A 22,442-nucleotide genomic window follows, 5' to 3' on the forward strand; every position below is an offset into this window, starting at 1 on the left:
AGGCCGTGCTGGGGTCTCCAGCCTCAAGGGACTGGGCCCCAGGGAAGCGAGGTCCTCAGTCCTTGGTCAGAGCCAGAAAAGCCAGCCTCAAGTCATGATCAGGGAGACCGAGGCAGCAATGGCGCTGTTCGGGCCGGTTCCCCACCCTGTGGGCCCCAGCTCTGGCTGCCCTGGGGCTACCTGTGTGAGTGTGGACACCCCCCATCTGGACATGCCAGGCCCACAGGCCGTCTCCGCTCCCAGCAGGCAACATGCAGGCACCCTGGACCCGCCACCACCTTCCAACAGGCTCAGCCCTGGGGTGAGTGGGCGGCGGACACCCCCGCAGGACCCCTCCAGGCGGACCGGAGTCACCGTGGCCCATCCCCAGGGCCCCTGTGCCTGGCTGTGCGCTGGAGTGGAGGGCAGGAGGGCCTGGGGCTGACAGAAAGGGTTGTGCCCGCAGGGAGCCTGGATGTGTGTGGGGGGAGGCCAGCCTGGCCCGGGGGAGCCTCGGGGGAGCCTTGTGACGTGTGGCCGCACGGGTGCGGGAAGGGGGCTGCGTTCTGGTCCTTAGACACGCGTGTCCCAAAGAGGAGTCAAGGTCCTTCTGTCACCTCCCCAGCCGAAGACGACGACTATTTGTTTTGAAACTTGATAAAAATCATAGCATAAACCAAATAATTACGTAATATTTTTGGGAATCAAAATGTTCAGCACTGAGAGATACAATGTCAGATCAGCGGGATTAAGTGAGGACCCTGCACGGCTCGACCTGGTTTCCCCCAGTGGCATGTGGGTCTAGGTACCACGAGGAAGGCCACGGGAGCTGGAAGCCCGGCCACGTGGAGTGGGTGTGGTGCGGACAGTTTCCTGAGTTTTGCTGGGAGGCCTGCTGCCCTCGGGGACACCGCTGGGCACCACGGGGCCTGGCCGGCAGACGGCGCACGGGGCCCGGCGCCAGCGTGGGGTGGGATGGAGCAGAGGTCCGACCGAAAGCCAGCCTGGGCTGACGAGGCCTCGCCGTGCCCTCGCTTCGGTCGGCCCCACTCCGTTCCCTCTGCGGGAGGCCTCTAGCTTAAAGGGGATGCTGGCTCACTGGTGCCCGGCCTCGGGGCGCCCTGGTCACCCGGGTAGAACTGCCTGACGAGGTTCTTCTTGTTGATCTTCCCCATCTGGTTCCGCGGGATCTCCTCCACCAGCAGGAACTCCGAGGGCACAGCATACGGGGCCAGGACACCCCTGTGGGGATAAGCAGCCTCTGAGCATCCGGCACTAGGGGCCTGGACAGCTCCCGGATAAGCATCCTCATCCCCCGGGGCCCCGAAGCCTACGCATGTCCCGTGCCCGCTCTGTGTTGCTGCTGTGGACGCGAACACGGAGAGGTGGCGGCCCGTGTTCCAGACCCACCCATGGGCAGAGGCCAGGCCTCCTGGAATGGAAGAGCAGGTCCCACTCTGGCTGTCACAACAGCAGGCCGCGGCCAGATGCGGGGAGCAGGCAGGTGGACAGAGCCCTGGGCTGGTTGTCCCGTGGGCTGGGGCAGCACTCCCCACGGAGCCCCGTGCTGAGCAGTGGATGAGGCTAGTGTGTTGGTCCAACAGCTGCTCTGCTGCCTGTGCCACGGGGGCCCTGTTAGATGGTGTGTTCTCTGGCGAGGGGCCCCGCGGACGGGTCTGACCACCCCCAGGCTCTACTTGGAAACACCTCCTTAGGCGGCAGGCACTGGTTTTCTCGGGAGGCCCCGTCCAAACCACCAGGCAGTGCTGAGTCTGGGGTCGGCCGGTGCGTGTGGCCTTCCCGCCCGCAAACTGTGGGGGCGAGCTCGGCCACAGGGCGGCACTGTGGTGAGCTCACCGTGGGCGGTGACAGAGACCCTGACTCTCCCGTCCTTGCCGGGTGCTCCTCCCCTTCGTGGGCGGGGTCCACACGCACACCGACCCGCACATCAGCAACAGCCTGCGGAAGGCATCCCCAAGGCATCGTCAGCCTGGGGCGGCTTGCGCTAAAGGCAGCGGCTCAGGCCAGCACAGGGGGCGGGGGGGGGGGAGCGGCTTGGGGTTCAGGTGCTGGCTCGTCAGGGCAGAGGGTGCCCCCACCCATGGTGTCGGCAGCTACGGGAAACAGCCGGCGGCACACAGGGGAGGACTGGGCTGGACTTGGCAGGATAAGCCACGGGACTGTCCAAGGGACTCTGGTGGCACAGAGCTGGCATTAAGAAACAGCCCCTCGGAGCGCCCTGGTCTCGCTGCCCAAACCCTGTGTGTCCAGGCATGTGTGCTTCCCCCGCGGCAGCAGCAAGCCGACGCCAGGGCCCAGGGCAGGAGCCCCGAGACTCTGCCAGCCCCGTGCTGGGCGGTCTGGTGAGCGGAGCGCCGTTCCCCTTGGCCTGGGCCAAGCGCCCTCAAGAATGAGGCCAAACTTAAGGCATTTTCGGACAGAGATGCCGACAGTCCCCGGGAGGCCCGGCAGCAGAAATGAGCGGCCAGCTGCCGAGGAACCCGGGCCCGGGGGGCACAGGCTGGGACACACGTCATTTCCTGGGGACTGAACCCTTTTGGAGAGACGACGCGGGGGCAGAAACACGCCGGTTTGAGTCACGTGAATCGGTTACGAGGAGACTTTTTGATAAACCCCGCAGAGGACTGAAAGTGCATTCGGTCTCCCTTGTGATTTTCCCCATGTCCTTCCCTGCAGCTTCCGTCCCTGCAAGAACCCGGGACAGGACACGCACCACGCAGAAGCTACGTGCCGATCGGCTGTTCTCGATAAGCGGGAGAGTCTGTTCCAGGCCCAGCCATGCTAGGAAAGAGGCGAGCGTCGGGGGAGAGCCGCGGAGGCGGGCGGCCTGCGCAGGTGGGGGCTATACGTGAGAGCCCGGCGTTAGGAACCCTAACCGCGGCCGCTTCTGGGAAAAGGGACGAAAGCCACAGGAGTTAGAAAGTGATGGAGAAGCATCGGAGGGATGGCCGGGGGCCCGGCATTTCCAGAACGTGTTCGCACGGCAGACGCCAGGGACGCCCGGGGCGCCTGTGAAGGGCCGAGCTCAGCGAGTGGCAGAGCGGAGCCGTTTGGGGAAAAGCGGTTTTCCCAGGGCCGCGGGCCGCAGAGCAGGTGCTCTCCGGGGAGGACGGGCGGCCTGCACACAGTCGCTAAGCCGAAGCCCACCACTCCTCTGGGGGCTCATCAGACATCAACTGTGGGTCAAGACCATGCATCCCGGATTCCTCCTTGGGTGTAAACCCCACGTCCCTTTCGGACTTGGTATCTCGGGGAGAGAGGGTAGTGGGTGGGCCGCGTCCCGGGCACAGACGTGCTGCTGTCCTGCTCTATGCCTCACTCACTGCCTCGCAGGGACATGTGGCCTAAGCCTCCGACTCTTGGCCTGGAGAGCACCGGCTGAGTAAGGACTCGTCAGAAAGGAAAAACGTGGGAGAACAGAGCCGACAGGGAGGGCCACTCACTAAGGGCCACGTCCGAGAGGTGGACCTGCCCCACCACGGGCTGTGTGGCCTCGGCGTCGCTGCCCAGCGGCTGCCTGGCTTGAGGGCACAGAAGCCTGGACGTCGGCCTCACTGTGGGACAGTCCTGGAGACCGCAGTCAGCCGCTGGCCCTGACCTCTTAGGGGTGTCGCCTGCCCCCACCCCAAGCGCACAGAGTACCCGCCTCAGGTCTTCCTGTGGCCACGGTCCCAAGCCTGACCCGTGTGCACGGGCTGCCGGAGACCGGACCCCAACTCTCGGCGGACAGCTCCACACTGGTGACTGGCGTTTCATTGAAACTGCGACGGCGACCAGTATACCCTCCTCCGTGGAAGTCCTGCTCCCAGTGTGCGTCGGCAAACCCAGCGGAGCGCATCACGCAGCCACGCTGGCCCTCACGGAACAAGGGCTTCTGCTCCTTGCGGAATCGTGCTGGACGAACCCAAAATACCTTCAGCACCAAGGAGGGAGGCACGTTGGGAAGGAGGGGTGCAGAGAGACAGCAGAGGAAGCAGAAACTTCCCAGACTGGAAATCAAGAATTTGGGGGACATTACTGCGTCCTGAGCTTGGGACCATGGCCACACTGCCCGCAGCCCCCACCCCCACGATCCTCTGGGCTCTGGCGTGACTGACCGTGGGGAACCGCAGGCACGGGAAGGGAGCCTCTGGGTGTTGGCACATGGAGAAAGCCTCGGAGCCACGGCGCGTGGGCACAGAGGCCTGGGGACGGTCTAACGTCAGACGAAGCTGAGCCCGCAGGGACGCACGGTGATGGGACGGTGCGGTGGGGGCGCAGGCCAGGGGAGAGCTGTGGCCCCAGCTCCCAACGGCCATGTTCAGCACAGGGTGGGTAGGTGAGGCTCTGTGCCTGTGGGCTCCTCCCAGAGCCGGGGGAACACCCTGTGCCCCTGTCCTGTGCCTGGGCCGCCCACCCTGTGGTCCTGGCTCTCTGTCCCTGGTGATCATTACACGGCTTCCCTGCAGCCCTTTGTGTGTTGGGGGCAGCCTTGGGAATGTGACGTGTCATCTGACCTCCAGGCACCCCCTGACCCTGAGATAGACAGCGGCAAGACCCAAGTCCTCCCCACCCCACCCCCGCCAATCCCGACCCCGGGACAGTGCGTCTCCCCGCCCCCTCCTCCAGCCCCACGAGTGCCCCCGCCTGCCCCTACCTTGCCCACTCTTTGAGCTCCGTGTGGGATGGGGAGTGTCCCTCTTGAAGAGTCACTATTGCAGTGACCCGCTGGCCCCACGTCATGTCTGGAACTCCAATCACGGCCACGTCTGTGGACAGAGGGGAGGCCGTGCTGACCACCACGGCCTGGGGGCTGACCACCACGGCCTGGGGACTGCCCACGGGGTGGGGTCAGCATGGGCTCAGCACAGCTGGTCCTCCCGAGGACGGGGCGAGCCCTGATCCCCGCGTGTCTCCCAGGTGGAGCTCGGGGTGGGGGCTGGCTTTCCTGAGTCCCTGCCCTCCCTGCACTGCCCAGGGGTGGTGACAACAACCAGTGAGCCCTGTGGGGGAGCCTCTGCCCTCTCCAGGGTCATCAGCCTGCGACCTGAGGTCGGGGCAGGTCTGGGTAGGCCCCATGCGTCCTGGACCGGCAAGCACCAGTTCCCACTCTGGCACAGGCAGGGGGCTCAGCCCACGGTCACAGCGAGCAGGCCGGTGCTGCTGAGGTCAGGCCGGGACCCTGGCCACAGTGCCGAGGTGGGGGCATGCAGCCGGCAGGTGGAGGGTCCCCACTGGGTGAAGCCCGAGGGCGAGTCGCCTGCCGGGTGTGTCTACAAGCAAGCACAGCTGGAGGAGCGCCTGGAGCGTTTCCGGGACGGGGGCTCTGCAGCCAGCTGGTCGTCGGGGTCCCTGCCGCGGCGCTGGGGGCCACACACCTGTGATGCTGGGGTGTTCTGCCACGGGGCTGGGGGCCACGCACCTGTGATGCTGGGGTGCGCCAGCAGCAGCCGCTCCACCTCCAGGGCGCTGACCTTGTAGCCACCGCTCTTGATGATGTCCACGGACGTGCGGCCCCGGATCCAGTAGGTGCCGTCCTTAAACACTGCCGTGTCGCCTGAGGACAGGGCTCTGGTCAGCAAGACGTGCGTCCCGGGGCCCCGCCTGTTTCGAGGGGCCCACGCGTGGAAGCAGCGTCCCCGCTGTCACAGGCCGGCTGCCCGCGTCTGCGGCACCGACACCCCCACACGGAGACCCGGGCTGGGACGGCAGGGCACGTGGGCCGTTTCGGGACAAGGCAGCAAGCATGAGGATCACCGGCTGTGACCTCAGCCTGGGGTCTGACCGTGGACGGCTCTGTGCAGGCAGCAGGGTCCCCAGCGGCTGACGGAGTGGAGACCAGGGCTCCGAGGTAGGACAGCCGCGCTGTCACCCCCCAGCTCGGTCCCTTCCGGCCCTCTCAGGCCCGTGCAACAGAGAGGAGTCGGCGGCTCCCGCCAGCCCACTGTGGGGTCCCGGTCATGGCAGCGTCCCCGTGGAGAGAACCTCACTGCAGCCCCCCCCCAATTCGTGGGGTCTCCCGGGCTACAAGCAGTCCCACGGACTCTCTGAAGCCCTCCTGTCCCTCCGCACTCACGGTGTGGTTTCCCACCGGGCTTCCCTGCATGCTGGCCTCCCTGGAAGCCCAACTGGGCCTATTCCAGGCCATGCTGGGCAGTGGGATGGTCAGTGGGATAGGGGCCAGCGGGGCCCAGCCCAGAGCAGGGAGGGTGCAGGGGCGGCCGGCCTGAGTGTGTGTGTGGACACACGTGGACGTGTGCACGTGGACATGCGTGTGGACCCGTGTATGGATGTGTGCGTGTGGCCGTGTGCACACGGACATGCCCCGTGCAGCCACCCCGCCGGGCCCCTGGGAACAGCTGGCACTGCCCACCTGTGCTCCCGTGGCCCGAGCACTGGGTCATCAGCTGGGACACAGCTGGGGTTTCATCACGAGTCACGGCACCCACACAGGAAGGCACCATCCATCACCTGCCGCTCCCTGACCCGCCGCTCCCCGGGCACGAGCCGGTCTACTAAACCAGACAGACGCGGTATGTGGGCAGGTGGCCGGCTCACTGATCGTGGTGTGGGAGGGCCAGGCTCCAAGAGGACAGGCCACGGGCGTGGCGGGTTCTCTCACTGACAGGAGGCGAAGGGAACCGGAGATGCTGCAAGTGCCTCAGGGGCGTTGTGGCCGCAGGACGGCCTGACGGGGTGGCCGGCGGGAAGGCTGCAGGGGTGCGGGCTGCAGGGAGGAGTGGGGTGGGCGACCTGCTGTGGGTGTCACGAGGCCCACTGTGCTCCCTATAGCCGGGTGCAGCCCCTGCTCTGGCTGCGTCCCCTCCCCACTGGACGGTTGTGTGCACCCCCGAGAGCTTCCTGACCGCCAGTCACCTGCTCCTTAAAGGCACCGATGGGCCCAATCCAAGCTGTCACTGGCTCGTGCTGTTGGACAGACACTGCACCAGCCCCGGGTCCCTCCAGGGCTTTCCTGGCCCTGCTCCCAGCACCTCCGCTCACCCAGAGACCCTACTGGGTGAGGGACCCTGCCCCAGGCTCAGGTTCGTCTCCGGTCCTGCCCGCGACATCCCGCACTGCCCAGCTCACGGCTGCTGAGGCTGGGGGCACCTCCCCAACACGGCAGCTGCCCCCCAGGCTTTTCTTCCAGGCCTGCCCTGACCGCCAGGAGAGGAGGTGGCTGGCTCTGGCTCACCTCCCCTGGTGGGCCTGCCCTGCTCTCCGGGGACCCCTCTCCACACTGCCTGGAGACCCAGAGAGGCCGGCCACCTCAGTTCTGAGCGCAGGACCTTGCGGGGGAGGGGTGTGCAGGCTGATCAGGGGACACACTCGGAACCGAGGCCCAGTCCGCAAGGCTGCTCGATGCCCCGGAGACAAGGGCCCTCAACGGCCTTTCCTGGCCCTTCTGCTCTGTTTGCTGGATGCTAAATCCCAGCAGAGACGATGGCTGAAGGCCTGCGCTGTCCCTCGAACTCCCATGAGTCTCTAACCCACGGGCAGCCCACTTCTGGAGGGCAGGACGTGCTCAGGGCCGGGACAGGGTTCAGAAAGAGGGGTTCTGGGCAGCAAGGGTGGGGGCCGTGCGTGCAGAGCCCGACATCTGGGTGCGACCGGCCGGCCACCTGCCGTGCTCCCCAGCGGGACAGAGCCCTGAGCGCAGGGATGTGGGGAGGTTCTAGGGAAACTGAGCAGAGCAGGAGAGTGGGACAGATGTGCTACAGCATCAGGGGAGGAGCTGGTAGTCCTCATGGATTCCGTGGGCCTGGTGGCGCCTGCCACCCGCAGCAGGAAGGAACACTGCCTCCCAGACACAGGGGCGCGATGGCCACCCCGACCCACATACACACATGCTCAGAGGAGGCGGGATACTCCCTGACCAGCACACCCGCCCCGGGCTCCCGTGGGGACCGAGCCTTCCCTCTGCCGCCATGTGATGCACTTGAGGTCCGGCCTGGGGATGGAGGAACCTGCCTCACCTGGGACACCAAGTCGCCTGCCCTGTGGCCAGCGTCTGGCCCTGCAGCTGGGGAGATGTGAGCTGAGCCCGGCCGGCGGCACCCAAGGGCCCTGTTTTGGGCAGTGACACCCAGCCTGCTCCGACCGCCGCAGGCCACACGGCTGGAACTCCTCCAGGGAGCCTGTCCCGTGCTTTCCCGGAGCGTCTGCCTCAGGAGAGATCGGGTGTGGCACACAGAGCCCCGGCCAGGGGACATGATCTCAAGGGAGTGATAGAGGGAAGAGGCCCGTCCCCAGAGGGTCTGCTTGTAGGGTCTGTCTTCAGGCCATTCTCTGCACAAGCAACGGGGGCGGAGGGGACAGAAGCGAGGCCGCAAACCAGCACGGACGCACACCTGATGAGGGCAGTGAGCGCACACAGCTGGGCACACGCGTGTCAGGCTGGTGGGCCCGGGATGAGCCCCAGCATGGGCTCTGGTGTCGTGCTGGTGACGAGGATGTGGACACTGGGCAGAGGGATGGGGGTGCACAGGGCTGTCCAGCTCGCCACCCGCATCTGCCAGCGAATGTCTCCCGATCGCAAAGAAAACACGTTAAGAAACCGCTGTTCGGTTTGTGGAGAAGTCTCTGCCTCCCCTGGGGGTCCCCCAAAGCTGAGTCACGCCAGTGTCTGTACACACACGACGACGCCACGAGTCTCAGGAAGGATTCTGCGCTAACTCGGCACCCAGAAGCACGCACAGGAACCCCTGCTCTGAGGCCTACTCCTGCGCCACTGAGGTCATCTGTCCGCCAGGGGTCAGCACCCCATGCCTGCTGGGAAACACCCGCCCTGCTCTCTGGGGCGGAAACGGGGGTGCAGGGCGGCAGCTGAGAACCCAGCCCTCCCGTCTGAGCCTGCACGTCAGGCCCCGTAGGCCCCGCGAGCCTGGCACAGGCTGTTCCTGGCATCGCCCCCACACAGGGCTGGGGGACAGGGGGCAGGTCGGGGGCAGCTCGTGTTGGGTCGGCTCCCCCTGGCCATGGGGCAGCTCGGCCTCCCCTGTGTCCCTCCCGCTCTCAGCCCTTGGGGGACGGCCAGGCTCTGCAGGGCAGAGAATCAGCCGAATGGCTCCCAGGACCGCAGGCTGTAGTGTGCTGGCAGCAGGACGGACGTCAGAGTCAGAGCAACCAAGGCGCTCGGCTTGTCCGATGTGGACTCGGAATGAGAAAATTCTCCTCCCAATGTTCCTGGAGGGAAAGGTCGTATGGTGCCAGGAAGGACGGGGCCGCGGAAGCGGGCAACGGATAAGGAGGGTTTCTAACCCTGGAGTCTACCTCGCCTGCCGAGCAAAGACACTACGGGACACACACCCCCCTGAAGCGCATACCCACACGCCTGCCGTCAGGAGGCTCCTCGGGACACAGCCCCAGGCTCCGGAGCAGAAGGGCAGGAGGCAGCTGCAGAGGGGCCTGGTGGGGCGGCGAGCACAGGGGACTCCCAAGCAGGCAGGGTGGCCCTCAGGGAAACAAGAGGACAGAAGGACCCGGTCCCCAGGAGCCTCGGGCCTCACGGTACATACATGGCACTGGACCCACGAAGCGTGGCCCCTCCGAGGGGAGGATGGGTGTGAGCAGCTACTGCTCTCAAGCTGGGAAAACCAGCGGCTCTTCCGGCCACGCACGTCACTGGGCCTCCGCCCATTCCCCCTGCGCCCAGGGGCCTGGGACCGACGAGGGACGGTGCGGCGACCACGGGAGCCAGCCCGCGCACAGCTGGAGCCTGATGTCGGCAGAGGGAACGCGGTCTCGTCACCACTGGGCACCGCGTCACCGCACACGGAGGCCCGTTCCTGCGGGTCCAAGACCGGCTTCACGAGGGCAGAGGAGCCCGGGAAACAAAGGACTTTGCCGCCAGACGACACAGTACGGCCCCGCCCCAACCTGCGGGCACAGCGGCCTGGCCACGTGCGCGCTGCACCACCGGTCCCGCCGAGCGTCCCTGCAGGGGCGACCCTGCCTCCTGGGTCAGTGAGGCGCATGGGGCATGACGGCTGTGCCCTCCACGCACCCACACCTGCGAACACGCAGCCCGTGGCCCAGTTCCTAACTGTGACTCACCAGCCAAGATGGAAGCCCTCCTACCAGAGAGGGAAAGCAGAGCCTCAGCTGCGGCCAGACAGGGCGGGAGCAGAGCAGACACCGCGTCTGTCGGGGAGGCGTGATGTCAGCCCAGCCTGTGCCCACTGTGACCTGAGAGCAGCGGTGCTCACGGAAGGAGGGCGGAGAGCTCCAGGGAAGGAAGGGGTCCTCCCTCAGGTGACCGCGGCCGGTGGCTGCGGGAGCCCAGCACGCTCACAGATGTCACCCGTTCCCGTTGTCACTCTCTGGGACCCGGTTTCTAAAGGCCTCCCAAACCCTGCGGCCGGACACCTCCCAACACGGGCAGCAACCCCCACGGCTGGGCGCAGGGGTCTTGCCTCGCACTTCACAAGTGACACCGCGGATGTCCGTGCCTGGCTCTGCCCGCCTCTCGGCTGCCCCTGTGATGGGGTCCCGGAAACACTCCTGACCCACGGCCCACCTGCAGAGGGAACGCAGCTGCCTCACAGTCAGGATCTTTTAATGCGGTGACAGGGGGCGCCTGGGTGGCTCAGTGGGTTAAGCCGCTGCCTTCGGCTCAGGTCATGATCTCAGGGTCCTGGGATCGAGTCCCGCATCGGGCTCTCTGCTCAGCAGGGAGCCTGCTTCCTTCCCTTCCTCTCTCTCTGCCTGCCTCTCTGCCTGTGATCTCTCAAATAAATTAAATCTTCAAAAAAAAGAATAAATTCGGTAACAGGAGTCCATCTCTGTCTCTGTATTTCTCTCGCTCGTCGTGAGGAAGTGAGACCGTGTCTTACGTATTTTCACGGCCAGCTACTCTGCTTCCTGGGGATCTGCCGGTCGCCTCTGCCGTTCCCCCCAGGGCTGCCCGGGCCCCGCGAGCGAGCCACGGGGACACGGTTCTGGAGAGCTCTGGAGCGCCGACGCCCGCCAGGGTCCCCTCGGTCGCTGTGCCGAGTCTCCGGGATGCCGGGCTCTGGGAGGGACGTCCCGTGCGTGCCGTGGAGAAGGCAGGAATCCGTGATGCTCTAGCGGCTTCTCCCAGGGTCCTCGCCGCCCACCCTTGTCCCCTCCACCAGGGCACCGACGTGGAACAGGCGAGCCGTTCACCAGGCCACGTCCTGACGCGAGACAGTGGACAACGGAGCATCGTTAGAGGAAGTCACAGGCTGTCTGCGTCCTGACCCTCAGCCAGGTCTTTAACACAGAACCGCTCGGCGGGAGGCCTCAACGGCAGCAGGAACTGTAACATCTGCTCACTCGGTCCCCCTCCGTCCCGTGCCCGCGCCTCCGAGTCCTCCCGTCCGTGTCACCTCCACCCCGTGCTCGCATCCTCATGCCTCACCTCTGTCCTGAGCCCCACCTCTGTCCTCTGCTCTGGCAGCAAGGTCAACAAAAAGAGTTGAGGGCTGAGGGCGCCCGGAATCCCCGTCCCACTGCCCTGGGCTAGCGCTGCGGCCATGCGTGTGTCGAACGGCTTCTCTCCGGGGCGCTGCGGTGCCCGTGAGTCAGGGTTGGGAGGAGATGCCTGTGGCGCTCGGCAGAGTTTCTGGAGGTGACGGTGGGTCTCCTCTGCAGCAGCCAGGACTGCTGGGGCCTTTCCGAGGGGCTCCTTGTGCATCTGGGGAAGGAGGGGACGGCGGCGGAGCAGGGCGGGCAGGACTGGCCGGTGACCTCTCTGCCCTCGTCCCGAGGCGGGCCAGGCCCTCCCCCACGCCCCCCGGCAGCAGCTCTCCGGCTCCCGCCAGAATCCTGTGGCAGGAGGGGCTGGCCAGGGAAAGGGTTAAGTTTAATTTATCCTGATTTCTACTTAATATCGCGTCTCCCTGCAGGAGCAGCAGCTGCGAGCTGATTGCGCCCGCACATTATGCAGCCCGTGTCGCTAATGGCCTGTGACAAAGGCACACGGCTTCCAGGCCTCACCCCCGAGAGCCAATTAAACACACACGCTCCCTTCCTGTCTGTGGCGCATTACAATGAAATTAAACTGAATTTCCAAATCATTTTCTCCTAAAGACATCTCTTTACAATAATTAATGCACGCCATTCCTTTCCAGCTCAAACATGCATCGGCAGCAGCGAATGAACGTTCTCATGCGGACAGCCCCGCACTTGGCCTTGGGGCCATAGGGCGCCAGCGAGCTGCGACCAGCGAATCCACAGGGCTTGGAGTCCCGTGCCCGTAACGAAAAACCCTTTTATCTGAATTTAAAAATAAAAGATGGTGGGCACAAAGCAAGTCGGGCTTGCACACTGGGACCACTCAGAGGCTGCGGGAGGGACATCCAAACCCGCACGACGGAGAGAGGCCCGCGGCCAGCCCGGCTCACAGGAACGCTGTGCTCACCAGGGAAACCAGCTGGGGGTGTTCCCATGCTGCCCGCACCCGTGCACAGGGACAGGATGTCCCGAGAACGGGACCAGGGCTCCCGGGGCCTGACCCCAGAACACTGCTCCCCCGTCAGGTTCCCAAGGTCCAGCCTTGCTCTGAAGGCTGACACACGTCCACACTGCTAGCCCTCCCGAACCACCACGTGCCCGCGTCCTGTGCCCGGCATGGAGGGACGGGCAGCCTGGACACCGCCCCTAGCGGCTGCCGGGACGCGCGCTTGTCAGGCACAGGGCCGAGAACCCCAGACATGCCCCGGGACCACGGGGCGGACGCAGGACTGGCCAGGACCACCATGTGTGGACCCAGTGCCACCTGGCAGGGAGACAGGAAGGGGGTCCTTGACACCCCCACCAGGAAGACCTTCCACCGGCCGCCTTCAAACCAAACCCTCACCTGTGTCAGGAGCCGTCACAGACCCCGAGACTGCCGGGGTCCACGAGTCCCTGCTCTGCCACTCGGTGACCTCAGGACTGTGACAGCAGCAGAGGAGAGGGGACACAGGATCTCCCACGCCGACCCGAGCCCAGCGAGGCGCCCGGGCAAATGCTGTGTGGCCGCGAGACTAAGGAACACGCCGCCGTCGCTCTGAGAGGCGCGCGGCCCCCCGCTGCCCCGCAGGACAGGGACGGAGGCGGACTCGACGGTGGGGCCGCGTGGTGGTGCATGAAGCAAGCCTCTCTTTTCGGAAAATACTGTCCGAAGAGGACTGTGCAACGGCGCACTGTCAGCAACGAAGTCGTACTAACACAGACGGGCGGGAAGAAAGGAGGAACCGCCCAGAACCCCACCACCGACCGGCCGGGAGGTCGTTCTCAGTGAGCTGCCACCGTAACGTTCAGCGTCTGCTGCCAAGTCCCCATTTCGGGACCACCGGGGCCAGGAGGGAGCCGGGGGACCCTGAGCAGCTCTGGGTCCTGCCGGGAGGGACCGCTGGCACACCACGCATGGGGCCCCGGGTGTTGGGGCAGAATAACGGAAAACGACCCAAAAGAACAAGAAACCATATTCTGCCAGAAGGACCTGGATCCTGGGGGTGGGGACGGGCGAGACGACTTAGAAAGCGGCGGCTCAGGGCAGGCGGGGGAAGGGCCGGGCGGCGCGCGACATCCAGGCCCTGTCGCGACCCTCCTTCTAGAGGGTGCGGGGCCCTGGGGCAGGGCAGGAGGCAGCCTCAAAGACAGAAGACACAGAGTGCATCCCACGCCATCTCTGCCCTGGACAGAAGACCCTGGGGTGCCCAGGCCGCCCCCACAGGCCCCTCCTACCTGTCTTGAACCAGCCATCCTCGGTGAAGGCGCGTCTCGTTTCTTCTGGTCTGTCCCAGTATTCTCGGAACACAGACGGCCCTCTGACCAACAGCTCCCCTTCCTTCTCCTTGAACCCCGGGGTCACCTGCAGCATGGGAGACAGTGGACCCCTCTCAGGAGGGAGGCGCCACCTGCCTTTCTCGTGACCCCTCACCACACCCTCTTTGGAAACTGGACACATCGTTGGAAATGATTGAAAATGCATCCTTCAACACTAGACCTCAGGCGGACATCACGGCAGTGAGTGTCTCCGTGTTCACCCTCCAGACTCGAAGCCAGGAGCCGCTGACCCATGTCACAGGGCCTGGCCGGATCCGAGCTGCCCGTCCACTTCTCAGACTGAGCTCCTGGCGTCGAAGGCCTCCCTTTCTGGCGTGTGTCCTGCACACTCCACGGCACAGGGGAGGCTCGGGGACGTGGCCAGACACCACAGCACCCACCGAGGCCCGGCGGCTCCCATGGGGCCTTCCGGAGGTGGTCCCTTTGCTTGTGGAGAAGGAACCGAGCACGCAGCCACGCGAGAGAGGACGGGCCGGCCTCAGGTGCCTGGGACAGAGGGCGTCCAGATCGCGTGGGGAGCGGTGGGGGCGGGGGGTTCACGTCTCGGCTGTGAACACAGGGCAGGGCAGCGCAGGAGGGAGACGGGGCTTTACAGGAAACGGAGAAGGGCTCCAGCGAAGCCAGGAGAAGGCGCAGAGCACGTGCACATGCAGAGGCCCTGCGGGAGCCCGTCCTCACACAGAGCGAAGGTGACCAAACAGAGGCCAGGGACGCTCCGGTCTGAAGCTCAGCTCCCCCCCGAGAATGAACTTATTCTGGGGAAGAACCATCCCTTCGAAAAGGCTGTCGGACTGCTGGGCTCATTGTCTGAGGCCTGGACGCAGGCCACACTTCCCAGGCCAACAGCCAGCGGCAGACCAGAGCCGGCCCCGCCCCTGCAGCTCTCCGCGGACACCGCAGCCCACTCCCTGCGCCAGGGCCCAGCCCTGTGCCCGCCATTCGGCCTGCCTGGAGGATGTGTTTCCCAACCAAACCAGACTTGATTTCACCTATTTTTCCCACTGCTGCCCTTGGTCTGATCCACTGCCAAGGTGAGACCATCTTCTTCTTTTTTTTTTTTTAAAAAAGATTTATTTATTTATTTGACAGAGGTCACAAGTAGATAGAGAGGCAGGCAGAGAGAGAGGAGGAGGCAGGCTCCCTGCTGAGCAGAGAGCCCAATGCGGGACTCAATCCCAGGACCCTGAGATCATGACCTGAGCCGAAGGCAGCGGCTTAACCCACTGAGCCACCCAGGCGCCCCATGAGACCATCTTCTTGCTGGAGATGGGGGACCTACTTCCAAGCATCAGCCCCGAATCCCAGATCCAGAGTAAGTAATGAACAGGGGACGCCTGGGGGGCTCCGTTGGTGAAGCGTCTGCCTTCGGCTCAGGTCATGATCTCGGGGTCCTGGGATGGAGCCCTGCGTCAGGCTCCCTGCTCAGTGGAGTCTGCTTCTCCCTCTCCTCTGCCCCTCCCCCGGCTCATGCTCTCTCTCTCTCACACAAATAAATAAATAAAAATCTAAAAAAAACAAAAGAAGAAGAAAGTAACATTCTGGATGGAGGAAAAGACAAAGACCCGTAGATACAGAAGAAACAACAGAACCTTGGCCAGCTGGTCTCGGCCGAGGAATTACCAGGGAACGTTCCTCAGAAGGGAAACAGTGCCAGAGTTAACACGAAAACTCAGAAATGAAGTAAGAATCAGTAAATACTTGGGTGAGTAACACGGGCTCAGCAGGAGCTCCCCCACCCTGATACCCCGTCACCCTCAAATCTGCTCTCACCCCCAGAGGACATCTGATCACCCCAGCCTGCCCTCAGAAGAGATCCTGGTGTGTTGGTTTAGCCAGAATCCCCACTCAGCCCTGATGTGTCCCCTCAGCAAGTCTCCACCCACTGACCCCACCCGCTGCTCGGGAGTGAACGTCCACGGGCCCGTGCGGCACTCAGAACTGGGAAACCCGGCTGCGGGGGGCCCACAGCTTCCCCAGGGTCCCGAGTCCCTTCCGCCTCACCACCTCCAACGAGGGTCACTGAACGTCTTCTCTCTGACCGTAGGAGTTCTGCTTCTCCAGGACTGGTGAGGACTGGTCGAAGCAGATCTCAATACGTATCGCAGCCCCCAGAACCACAAAACCCGTCCAGGAGTGTAAGATTAGGAGCTCGAGTACCAAATGACCGTGTAACACTGAGGAATGAGTTCAGAGAGGCCTGAACAGGCAGCTGAGTGATGGGGAGCCGAGGGAGCTACTGTGGGGGGCAGCACGCAGCGGCGGGAGACGTTCGAGCATCTCAACCACCGGGTCAAATGTGAGCACTGTTCTGGACACGCCAATTGGAAGACTGTGGACTGGACTGGAAAGCCGGACGTGATCCAACCCTACACCGTCTGTGAGAAACTCACCTCCAGGGCAGCGCCACAGGCAGGTCAGAAGCAAGGGGACAAGACCACGCACAGCACGGACACCAATCAGAGCAAAGTACACTGACCACAGCTTTGTCAACACCAGGCAAAGGCAACATACGAGCAAAGGACTGAGGACAGAACAGTTAGGTCACCGACACGCCAGAACCATTAAACACGTGCATTCACCAAGAAGAGACTTTCAAAATACATCAGCAAAAATGCAAAAGCAGAAACAGACAATGATGGTGGGGGGGTCACGTATATCCCCCCACCCCCCACCTAAGAACTGGACCGACGCTCAGGGAGCCGTGGGACCGGGCAGCACCGACCACGGTCCGTGGCCTGATGTCTGTGTCGCAGCACTACCAGAAGCAGGCGTGTCCACCAGGAAGACCACGTTTGGGGGCACACACACGCGTTCACAAATTTAAAGGAACTGGAATTGTATCCAACAAGCTTTGACTATAACAGAAATAAACTAAAAACGAGTAACAGAAAGATAGCACTCTCCAAACACTTGGAAAACAGACAACACGCTTCTAAATAATCCATGAGTCCAAGATGTCTTAAGGGAAGTAAGAAAATTAGGAAATAGTTTGAACCGAATGGAAACGAAGACATCCGAATTTGTGCGGGGGAGGGGCAAGCCCCCACAGCTGAGGAAGATCTGGCCGGCAAATGCACGAATTGGGAAAGGGGAGAGTAACAGAGAGAACTCACGGAATCCAAAACCAAGTTCTCTGAAAAAGGTTTGGTAACAGATAAACAACAAGGAAGAGTAACAACAAAAGAAGCAGAAGACACACAGTGTCCACGAGAGAAACGGGCAGGCGCCCCCTCAGACCGCACAGTGTCCACGAGGGAAACGGGCAGGCGCCACCTCAGACTGCACAGGCATGGTAGGACGAATAAAGAGACACCGAGAAACACTGTGTGCAAAAATCCAACAACTTAAATGGATCAATTTCTCAAAAACCACGCTCTACCAAAATTCACCCAAGATGCATTAAAGGACCTGAATAGGCCTATAACGATTAAAGAAAATGAAATCATAGTTAAAATCTTCCAAAAAAGAAGCCTCTGGGCCCAGACGGTTTCACTGGTAAGTTCTAGTCAACATTTCAGTAAGTAGGTAATACCAATTATATGCAGAAAGCACAGGAGGGGGAATAATCCTCAACTCACTTTATGGTGCCAGCACTACTGATACCCAAACAAGACAAAGAAGCACAACAAAAGGAAACCTTCGACGCAAACACCCTCTGCGAAATGCTGGCAGACCCAATCCAGGACATCTAAAATAAATGACACACCACAAGCAAGTGGGGTATGTCCCAGGAATGCGAGGCTGATTCAATACTAGAAAATCAACCAATGAGATTTACTGTATTAGCAGCCTAATGAGGAAAAACCAGTTGATGTAAAAAAGCATCTGCAAATACGTCATCCAGGGGAGCTCAGCTGGATAACCATCGAATCTTGATTTCGGGTCAGGTCATGATCTCAGGGCTGTGAGACTGAGCCCCACGTTGGGCTCCCTGCTCCTTGGAAGCCTGCTTCTTCCTCTCCCCTATCCCCTCCTCCAGGAAAAAAAAGAAAATGTTTCATCCATTCATGCTAAGAACTCAACATATCGTAAGTAGAATGGAATCTACAAGTCTACAGCCAATGTTATTTTTAATACTCTTCCCACTCAGCATCACACTGGGATCATCAGGGCAATTACGACAAGAAGAAGAAATTAAAACACACAGATTGAAAAGGAGGAAGTAAAACTACTCCTACTTGGAGAAAACATGACTGTTGATATGAAAAGTCCTAAAAAACCTACAAAAATCCCTTCTAACTCTAAAAAGAGAATTTAACAAGATTGCTAAAGGACATGCAGCCAATATACTAAAGCTGATTATATTTTCATACCCAGCAATGAACAGTTCAAAAACAAACCGGAAAGTCCACACCTGCCGTGACTGAAAAAGAAGGAAAGGAGAGGACGGCGGGAGGAGGAGACAAGAGAAGGACCTGGTTCTAAGCCCAGCGGGACACACAGCAAAGCAGACCTAAGTGAGCGCGGAGGCATACCATGTTCATGGATGGGAGACGCGGCATAGGGGAGATGTTAATTCTCCCTAAACTGATTTAAGGTTTAATGCAATTTTATTTTTTTAATTTTTTTTTTTAAGATTTACTTATTTGAGAGAGGAAGAAAGAGATAGAAAGTGAGCACACACACACACAAAGAGAGAGAGAGAGAGAGATGCAGGTTTCCAAGGAGAAGAGCCCGACACAGGGCTCGATCCCAGGACCCTGAGATCATGACCTGAGCCGAAGGCAGACGCTTAACGACTGAGCCACCCAGGCACGTCGTTAATGCAACCGTAAAAAATATGTATTTATTTGAGAGAGAGAACGAGAACGTGAATGATGGGAGGGGCAGAGGAAGAAGAGAACCTCAAGCAGACTCTGCGCCGAGCAGGGAGCCTGACGTGGGGCTCGATCCTACAACCCCGATATCACGACCTGAGCTGAAACCAAGAGTTGGATGTTTTGAGCCAACCAGGTACCCCATATTTAATGCAATTTTGATCAAGATCCCAAGAGGACTTTTCTTTTTATTAAAGATTTTTATTTATTTGTTTCTCCTCTCTGAGAAGAGAGAAGGTCAGAGGAGAAGCAGGACCCCCACACAGCCGGGAGCCCGATGCGGACTCGATCCCCAGGCAGCCGCTTAACTGACGGGGCCATCCAGGTGCCCCCAAGAGGACTTTTTATAGATAGAGACAAGCTATTTATAAAATTGGTTTGGCAGGTGGGGCTCCTGGGCGGCTCAGGTCATGATCCCAGGGTCCTGGGATTGAGCCCCACGTTTGGCTCTGCTCAGCAGAAGTCTGCGCCTCTCTCTGCCGCTCCCCTTGCTCATGCTTGCTTTCTCTCTCAAATAAGTAAATAAAATCTTTTAAAAATAAGCTGGTATGGCAGACAAAGTAACTAGAGAGGCGAGGACAACTGAATGAGAATAAACTTGGTGGCATAGCACCATCGTTCTGAGACTCACTGTGAATCCACAGTGGTCAAGACTGGTGTTGGAGAACCAGACACACAGACCGATGGGGAGCATACAACCTGCGTACAGACCCTGCTGAACGTGTGACGCCCGCCACAGGTCCAACACCACAAACACAGACACTTCTACCACCCCTAATTCCTGCCCGATTTGCCAGGGAACCTTGGCTCGAGGCAAAGCAAGTACAAAGTAAGATACACTGTCATTTTCTTTTGCACCTCTGCCCCGCAAAGGAAAAACACAAAGCATTTTATTTTTCAGGGAGAGAGAGAAGTCAAGCAGCAATATGAAGGTTGAAAGACATACCCCCCGTCACATGCTGGCTTACGCTCCCGACTCATCGCACAGACCCTGGACTACACGGTCAATCTGATTTCACTCGCTGAAGCTCATGAGTTTCAGAGACAGGAGAGCGGTGATACCACGAGGGAAGACGACCATCTGAGGGGAACACTGCCAGAAAAACGAGCGACGTGAATCCTGCACAACACAAACATCCGCTCACACTAACCCCTCGCCTGGACCAGCAGGTCACAAGCAGAGCCAGAGCCCAGCAGGGGTTCCGACGGACTCAGCATTAACACCCACCTCTGCTGGGAAGAGAGCAGGGCTGGGCAGGTGTGCAGCTCTGGGCACCCCAGCTGTTCCCAAGGACATGTGGGTGCAGGCTGGAGGGGGCAGAGGGCCAGACCTGGGTGCCCGGCAGGCAACACACGCAGCTGCTGTTCTCATAGGGGCCTCTGGTCTTTGGGCATCGCACCTCTGCATGAGCGCCCCCCCATCATACTCTGACCAGGGGCCGTGCTAGAGAAGCCCCAGGCCTGGAGGAAGCCTTCTCCTCTGCAAGCAGCCTGACCGTCGTCTTCTCCATCAGCAGCAGGTTCGGGCAAGGCCCCAGACACCCACCCACGTTCCTGACAAGGGGTCTGCGCCAAGCTTCTGGGGGGCTGTGGTGGGAGGATGCACGGGACGGCGGGCAGGGGGCTCTGGACCACGGAGGCCAGTGAGGAGAGACAGAACCCGAGGCAGAGGTCTCGGGCCTGTGGGCCTCTCCTTGGCTGTGGGCTCCTGCTGTGTCCTGGTGAGTGGCTGCCCACTCCTCAGGCCTCAGATGTGGGCTGCACCAGGAGGGTCTGGACACCCACGCAGGATAAGCCCACGGCAGGAAGGAGCCTCTCAGGGGTTCCTGGCTGTCGGGAACAGCGAGGCACGGGGTGGCTAAGTGCCCGCAGACGTTCATGGGGTACGTCAGGGCCACCGGCCTTCCTCTTCCTCGTGAAGCTCCCCCGTTGGGGGCAGGGCCACCTCCCACCTGTTTCTTGCTAGAGAGGGGGTCAACCCACCGCCTCCCAAGAGACCAGGGATGCACGGCTGCTGTCGGGCTGCTGTTCGTCCAAGGTGAGGGCCTCTGTGGGCCAGTTTGGTGGCCGGCCCCCGACCGTCGCAGGGTCAGCGCCGGGCCCTCAGGCACTCCGCCCCAGCCCTGGCCCTGCTGTGGGTCACGGGCAGCAGCCGGTGGCATGTGGCTGTGACAGACGGCAGTGACAGGCAGGGGCGGGAGGAGACGCAGCTGGGGAGCCCGGGAGATGCTGGTGGCCGTCGGGAGAAGAGGCAGCTGAGCCGGCTGCTGACCACAGTGACAGCTTGCATACGGATGAACAAGATATTTGATTTTTAAGGGGAAATTGAGGGAAGCGGAGCTCGCTGAGGCCGCCCCGCTCCAGCCTGGACCCCGGCGCGGCGTGTCTGCGGCCTCAGCCACAGCAGATGTTCCTGGGTGACGGCCAGCAGCGACCTTCCGCTGTGCGGCGCTGGTCCGCTGACGCACCCGGTGCTGCCGGTGAGCACTGGGTTCTCTCGAGAGTGAACGAATGGAAGACAAATACATGGATAGAGACGTATTTTAAAGGTGAAGCCGGCGGGCGGCCATGGCTTGCGGAAGACGCACCCCGGCAAACAGGCACGGGGTCCCACGGGCAGCCGTGGGATTCACTGCAGCCCCGCAGGGAGAGGGGGCAGAAGCCAGATGAGACCGTGGAGGCAGAGCAGGAGGCCCGTCCAGGTGGGGGGCCCGCGTCTGCAGCACCCCGACTCCTGCCGGACAGAGCTGTGCACAGCAGGGAGGATGGGGTGCCCTGGGCTGCCACATCGCCAACCAGCTACAGCCGGAGCAACCCCACGGTGGGGACTCGGCTGAGACATGCCAGTTTCACCACACAGGGACCAACAGTGGCAGCCCAGACTATGCCCTATGGGGCCCACAAGTGAGCCACCCTCCTGAGCCGTCCGGCCTTTCCCAGACTCCAGACCCACCCCGCGGCCACGGCCCTGGGAGCCCCAGGCATGTGCTCCTCCCCCTCCTGCTCTGGGGTTGTGGGAGCCAACGTGGATTCTCCCTCCTGTCTGGGAAGCACCGCTTGGCCCAGCTACCCCTCTGCTCCTGTCCTCCCCAACGGCTCCCGTCAGCAGGGCTGAGCCCCCAGAGCCCCCCGGCCACTCCCTCCTGGTTCCTGGTCCTGGGCTCTGGCTAGAGAAGCACCACGGGCTCCCGGGCTGCAGAGGCCTGGGGGAAACCTCGCTCCACACTGCCCCTGGGCCAGGTGGCTCCAGAGGACACCGTGCCTGGCCCAGAAGGAGGACCCCCGCCTGCCGGCTGGCCGAAAACAATGCATGAGAGAACCCGAGTCAAGGTGCCTCCGGCAGGCTGGCCCAGGGGTTCTCAGGGAAGGCGTCCTGGGCATCGCTGTGCTTCCTACTTCGTCAGCACCCAGTGTGCTCCTGCTCAGGCATCTCTGTCCCTGAGAAGTGTGGACATCACACCTGTCCCTCAGGCCTTGGGTGGCATTGCCAAGCTCTGGGTCCCCTCACTGAAGAGCAAAGGCGTCACCTGAGCCCAGACGGAACCCCCGTGAAGGCCCCGTACCTCACGTCACCTGCTCAACAGACAAGAGGAACCGATGGCGGTGGGTGAGAGACCCCAAGCATCCGACACAGGACATCCCGGTCGGTGAGGGACACCCACGGTGCTGGAGGGGTGGGGCGGGGCGCACGGATGGCAGGTGGGCCCGGGTGGGGGCACAGGCACGGCCGGCGTGGAGCCTGCCCCACGGCAGGGAGGGGAGCAAGTGCGGGCCTGGAGCCCTGTCACCACCAGGGAGGACCGGCCCTAGGAGCCTGGCGAGGGGCTATGGGCTGGCCCTTCACACGGG

At 62.1% G+C, this 22,442-nt stretch overlaps 1 protein-coding gene across 11 annotated transcripts in view; it reads right to left on the reverse strand.

Annotated features, from left to right (window-relative positions):
• Positions 1 to 651: 651 nt before the first annotated feature.
• Positions 652 to 22,442, reverse strand: part of ACSF3 (acyl-CoA synthetase family member 3) — a 48,613-nt gene continuing 26,822 nt past the window's right edge. For 3 of the 11 annotated variants that reach the window (XM_082711481.1, XM_082711482.1, XM_082711480.1), the window contains exons 7-10: positions 13,675 to 13,801; positions 5,402 to 5,536; positions 4,637 to 4,748; positions 652 to 1,221 (exon numbers count right to left, since the gene is read on the reverse strand). In XM_082711481.1, the coding sequence (XP_082567607.1) occupies positions 1,053 to 1,221; positions 4,637 to 4,748; positions 5,402 to 5,536; positions 13,675 to 13,801 (543 nt within the window). In that variant the 3' untranslated portion in view covers positions 652 to 1,052. Of the gene's footprint in view, positions 1,222 to 1,389; positions 3,990 to 4,636; positions 4,749 to 5,401; positions 5,537 to 13,674; positions 13,802 to 22,442 lie in introns of those variants that run through there. The other 8 variants (XM_082711478.1, XM_082711476.1, XR_014305707.1 and 5 more) reach the window with 7 other exon arrangements.

The sequence above is a fragment of the Mustela nivalis genome (assembly GCF_964662115.1).
Source record: "Mustela nivalis genome assembly, chromosome: 18".
In the NCBI taxonomy this organism is placed as follows: Eukaryota; Metazoa; Chordata; class Mammalia; order Carnivora; family Mustelidae; genus Mustela; species Mustela nivalis.